Raw genomic sequence first — 5,871 nt, forward strand, 5'->3', positions numbered from 1 at the left:
GAAATCTAGCACTCATTAAATTAAAATTTACAATGTTCAAAATCCACTCAAAAGTTACCAGGTATGAAAAAAAAAAAAAAAAAAAGAAAAGAAAAGAAAAAGAAAGAAATCACAAACACAGGAAAGTAGGATCATAAACAGTAAAAAAAATAATTGACAAAACCAGACCCAGAAATTACACAAATAATAGAATTATCAGACAAGGAGGGGAGGCTAAAATACCTACTATAAATATATCCCATATGCTCAAGAAGGTAGAGGGGAAGATGAACATGATGAGGAAAGAAATGAGAGACATCAAAAAGAAACAAATTCAACTTTTGGAGATGAAAAATATAATATCTCAAGTGACAAATATCCTGAATGTGATTAACAGTAGATAAGATACTACAATGAACTTGAAGACAGACATAGAAACTACCAAAAATAAAACAGAGAAAAAGACTAAAAAATAAATGAGCAAAGGATTAGGGAACTGTGTGATAATATTGAACAGTCTAACATATCTATAGTTGTCAGAGAATATTGGGAAGCTGGGGGTGGGAGAAGATGGAGATAGAAAAATGTTGGAAAAACTAACATCTGAAACTTCTAAATTTGATGAAAATGATAAAATCTGCGATTCGATAAGCCCAAGAAACTCCTAGTTAAAGAGACAGGAAGAAATCACACCAAAGCACATCATAATCAAATCACCAAAAAAATGATAGAGAGAAAATCTTAAAAGCAGTCAGAGAAAAAGAAGACACATTGTGCACAGAGGAATAAAATTAAGAATAACAGCAGTCTTCTCCTCAGAAATCATGCAAGCCAAAAGACAGTGAAGGAACATTTTTATAGTGCTACAAGAAAAAATATATCAACTTGGAGTTCTATACCCAGAAAAAATATATTTCAAAAATGAAGGGAAAATAATTTTTCAGACAGCAAAGAGTTCATTGCCAGGAAACCTGTGATACAAGAATATTAAGGAAAAGTTCTTCAAGAAGGAAAGTGATACCATATAGAAATTTGTACCTACAAAAATAAGTTAAGAGCACCAGAAATGGTAACTATGGGTAAATATGTGATAATGGTAAGTATGTTAAATAATAAATATGTGAGTAAATATAAAAGAAATATTTCTTTATTAAAAAACATCTCAAAATATAATTGTTTAAGATAAATATAGTAACAATGTACATACAGTTTCATATAAAAATGTAAGAAAATGATAGCACAAAGGATAAGGAGGAAATAGAAGTATACTGTAATATTCTTACACTATACTTTAAGTGGTATATCTTATCTGAAGGTCAACTGCAATATATTAAATAAAGATGTATGTTTTCACCCCTATAGAATCTACTATAAAAACAAAAATAAAGCAAAGTTGTGTAGCTAATAAGCCAATAATAGAGATAAAGTGGAATAATATAAAACAAAAACAAAAAAACCCATTTAATCCAAAAGAATGAAGAAAAGAAAAAAAAGGGAAAAAGAACATATGTGTAGTTAAAAAACAAATAGCAAAATGGTAGATGTAAACCCAGCCGTACTGACAATCACATTAGATGTAAATGGCCTAAACACTCAAAAAAAGCAAAGATTGTCAGATTGGATAAAATGCAAGGTGTGTCTATATGCTATATATAAGAAACCCACTTTAAATATAAATAATGGATAATTTTTTTTAAAAAGAATGCAAAAAAGATATACCATTCAAACAGTAAGTAGCCAAAAGAAAGCATGAGTATATATTAGACAAACTTGATTTCAGAATAAGAAATATTAACAAGGATGAAGAGGGACATTTCAAAATAAAGGGGTCAATTCATCAAGAGGGCATAATAATTCTAAATGTGATGCACTTAATAATAGAGTTTTAAAATACATGAAACAAAAACTGATAGAACTGAAATGGGAGATAGACAAATTCAAAATTATAGTTGGAGATTTCAATACTTCTCTCTTGATAGTTGATAGTACATATAGAAAAATTCAATAACAGTTTTAATCAGCTTACCCTAATTTACATTTATAGAACAGTCCAAACAACAAAAGTAGAATACAAGTGTAATTCTTTCAAGTTCACAAGGAACATTGACCAGGTTGACCATGTTCTGAGCCATAAAATGTCTTAATAAATTTAAACTATATTATCTAACCACAACAGATTCAAATTAGAAATTAATAACAGAAAGATGTCTAGAAAATCCCCAAGCATTTGGAAATTAAAGAACATAACTTTAGGTTATTATTGCCAATTGAATTAAAATGATGTAGAAGCCTTGATTGTAGGTCAGAGCTCATTCTCATTCAATATAGTCATATCTGATATTATTTTGTTTTCCTGAAGCTCTGCAGCTCTGCATTAAAGATTTAAAGATTTATGTTGAGATCAGTCAAAATTCTGTTGTCCAGATAGATTAAGCAGAATGTTATCAAAACAAGTGTTACTTATTTTGTATATTATGAATTAACATAGTTCTCTCTCTCTCTCAGAGAGAGAGGGGAAAGACCCCTCCATGGGGCATGCTGACTTAGTTTATTTCAACTTACTAATATCAGACTAAGTGACACCAATAAAGCTGAGCTGGTATATAATAAGATCACACATGTTTACTAAGTGCCTGTTTTCAACACTTAGGGATTCACCCAACAACTACCTGCAGAAAAATTATCAAAAATAAGATTCAATATCTTGCATTACTTTGTGGTAGAATATATTAATTCACTCCAGGTCAACACATATTTGTTAAGCACCTATTATAGTTGTATACACAGCAAAGAAGATGCATGTTTATTTCACACTCTTAAGAGGCTTTTAATCTTGGGAGGTAGTAAGGCAGGGAAATAAATAACCATATATAAGACAGAACAAGAAAGGTGTCTTAAAGGAGGTACAGAGTGTTGTGGGGATCCAGAAGAGAGATTATAGCTCCTTGCCTTAAAGAGCAAGTAGTCCTTAGCCTTGCACAGACAGGTACTTGAGGTGAAGGAGGCAACAGGTAATGTTTCAAAGAAAGCATCATCAATAAACATGCGTACAAACACAAGCACTAGCTGTATTAAGGGAATAGTGAGTGGAGTTCAGGTTCCCTCACACTACATTTGGGGCAAGAGTAGGAGATAAGATTGGAAAGGTAGATTAGGGGCTTGATTATTCAGGAGGAACTTAGAATACAGAACTGAGTATGTGTAATTCAAGAGGTATTATTGATGTAGAGTTGTTCACATTGGTTTTCCATTGTTATCACTACCCTTGGGAATACAGACAAACCAACTACCCCCAATCTCTCTCTTTTTCTTTTTTTTTCTTTTGGTGGCTGGCTGGTTCTGGGATCTGAACCCATGACCTTGGTGTCATAATGCCATGCTCTAACCAACTGAACTAACTGGCCATCCCTGTTCTTACATACAATTTTATCATTTATAATGGTTACATAACATTTCATTATGCAGATGTAGCAACATACATGTGTAACCATCCACGTGTTGTTGGACTATAGGTTGTTTCTAATATTCTGCCATTGCAATATTATAATAACCTCCTTTTGTTAATTTTTTTCTATTTCACTTATTTCCATAGGCTGGAATGTTAGATATTAAACTAATTAGATAAGATATGAAATAATTTAAGATTGCTGATACATATTTTAAGATTAATTTGCTCAACTATTTGTCTGTATGGACTTTAATTTTTGCCTCTCAGTGCCTTGTAGGTGCTGCTAAGACTCTGATAAATATTTCTCTAAGCAAGACTACTGCTTTAAGGGAGAAAAAAGCTTCATCTCAATAAAAGAACTTTAATAAGCTTGTCTAAATATTTAGAAAGCACATTGTGTCAAAGAAAAAGCATACAATGAAACAAGTTTTTTCAGCTGCTTATGAGACAGCCAACACAATGGGGAAAGTGGAGGAAATGTTCCATGAAAAGGGAACCAAAACACCTAATGTGTAAACTTGGAGAAATGACAACTCGAAAACAAAACCAACAAAAGAGAACACCCACCAGAATAACCTGAGATGCATGAAAGGCAAACATTCACTAACGTTGGAGTTGTACTAAGTCTGCTCAGGGATAAGTAGCATATTTGACCTTCACCATGATTAACAAGCACTTCTTTGGAATTGTGTTGGTGCTGCTGGCCTCTTCTACTATCTTCTCCCTAGAATTGAAACTGGTTCTCTTCCAGCAAAGAAGAATGAACAAAGAGAGTTTAAAACTGTTGAATAAATTGCAAACCTCATCAATTCAGCAGTGTCTGCCACACAGGAAAAACTTCCTGCTTCCCCAGAAGTCTGCGAATCCTCAGCAATACCAAAAAGGACATGCACTGGCCATTTTCCATGAGATGCTTCAGCAGATCTTCAACCTCTTTGAAGCAAATTTTCCTCTGGATAGTTGGGAGGAAAACCACATGGAGAAATTCGTCTTTGAACTTTATCAATAGCTGGAATACTTAGAAGCACTGATGGAAGTGGAAGCAGGACAGAAAAGTGGTGGCTTGGGCAGTGAAGATCTTAGATTACAAGTTAAAACATACTTCCGAAGGATCCATGATTACCTGGAAGGCCAGGACTACAGCAGCTGTGCCTGGACCATCGTCCAAGTAGAAATCAACAGGTGTCTGTTCTTTGTGTTCAGATTCATAGGAAAGTTGAACAAACAAGGAATGGACCCTTGAATGATGTGGAACAAGAGCTGACTACAGGCTTTAAAAGCACAAGGTAGGTAGAGGGGCAGGAGGACTTCTCCAGACACTATTATTTCTGCTTGTCATAAAATGGTGGCATTGTTTTGATTTGGCATGTATATATTTATCTGTGTTTTAAGATTGTGCATATTGACCACAATTATTTTTGTTTCATAATGTTGCTTTATATTTTCTATCCATTTTAAATTGTTTAAAAGTCAACATAAATAATTTTATAATTGGTTTTTCAACTGGGTGTATTTTTATGAAGGTTGGTTGGGTAGATATAATGAAATATTTCTCCAATGTAATAATACTTTCCTTAACATAGAACCTCCATTACAATGATTTGCTTATTTGCTAGAATTGGTAAAGACAATGAGAAATACTAGAAATAATTTGCATCACAAGATTTGAAAATATCATTACACAGTAAATATTTAAATTGCAGGAGACACCATAGAAATATGGCCATAGGACATGAGCAAAAAATAGGCATGACACAGAACAGCATATATAACATGCGCTACTTGGGGTGAAAATGTTAAATAAGAATTATGTTTATACTTACTGTATATGAGTAAATAAATAATAAGAAATAAATTGCAGTGATTACCTGTATTTAGAGGGAGGAAAGAGGACAGGGGGGGGAGAGTTTTTACAGCTGATTTTTATATTTTAATATTGAATTATGTGAATATTACAAATTAAAATAATAATTTTAAATATGTCTAACAAGTCACAGTTATCAGAAATATGCATGAGGAAGTCTTGCTGGTGAAAGGGAGTGTTAGGTGAAGGTTACAAGAAACAGGACTGTGCCAGCCTGCCCTTGGGTGGGATGGCTGAGAGCAGGAGGGCTGGAGAGAAGCCTGCCCATGCCAAGGGAAAAGGTTGTTGTTCCTGGGAGATACCGGTGATAAATGGATTCCAGCTCTTCTAGCCAGGAGCTCTCAGAAGTCATCATGGAACAAAAGTGGGGATGGAGAAACTGAAGTTCACTGAGGCTTGGTGACTTTCCTACATTTGCCAAGTGTAAGCAGCAGAGGCATGGCTCAAAACTCCAGTGCTCGTTCTACTACTTTATGTCATGTTCTGCTTCAGATTCATTGCATAATTCAAGATACAAGTTAGTACTGAATATAAAAGCTTGCTGAGGCACAAAACATATTCCAGTTGAGTTTAATTAATG

General features: G+C 33.7%; 1 protein-coding gene across 1 annotated transcript; it reads left to right on the top strand.

Annotated features, from left to right (window-relative positions):
- The first annotated feature begins 4,088 nt into the window (after window positions 1-4,088).
- IFNE (interferon, epsilon) lies at window positions 4,089-4,717 on the top strand. Its single transcript, XM_008581948.1, is given in 2 exon segments — window positions 4,089-4,661; window positions 4,664-4,717. Coding segments are annotated over 2 exon segments (627 nt in total).
- Window positions 4,718-5,871: the final 1,154 nt, after the last annotated feature.

The sequence above is a fragment of the Galeopterus variegatus genome, unplaced genomic scaffold (assembly GCF_000696425.1).
Source record: "Galeopterus variegatus unplaced genomic scaffold, G_variegatus-3.0.2 Scaffold2492, whole genome shotgun sequence".
Classification (NCBI taxonomy): domain Eukaryota; kingdom Metazoa; phylum Chordata; class Mammalia; order Dermoptera; family Cynocephalidae; genus Galeopterus; species Galeopterus variegatus.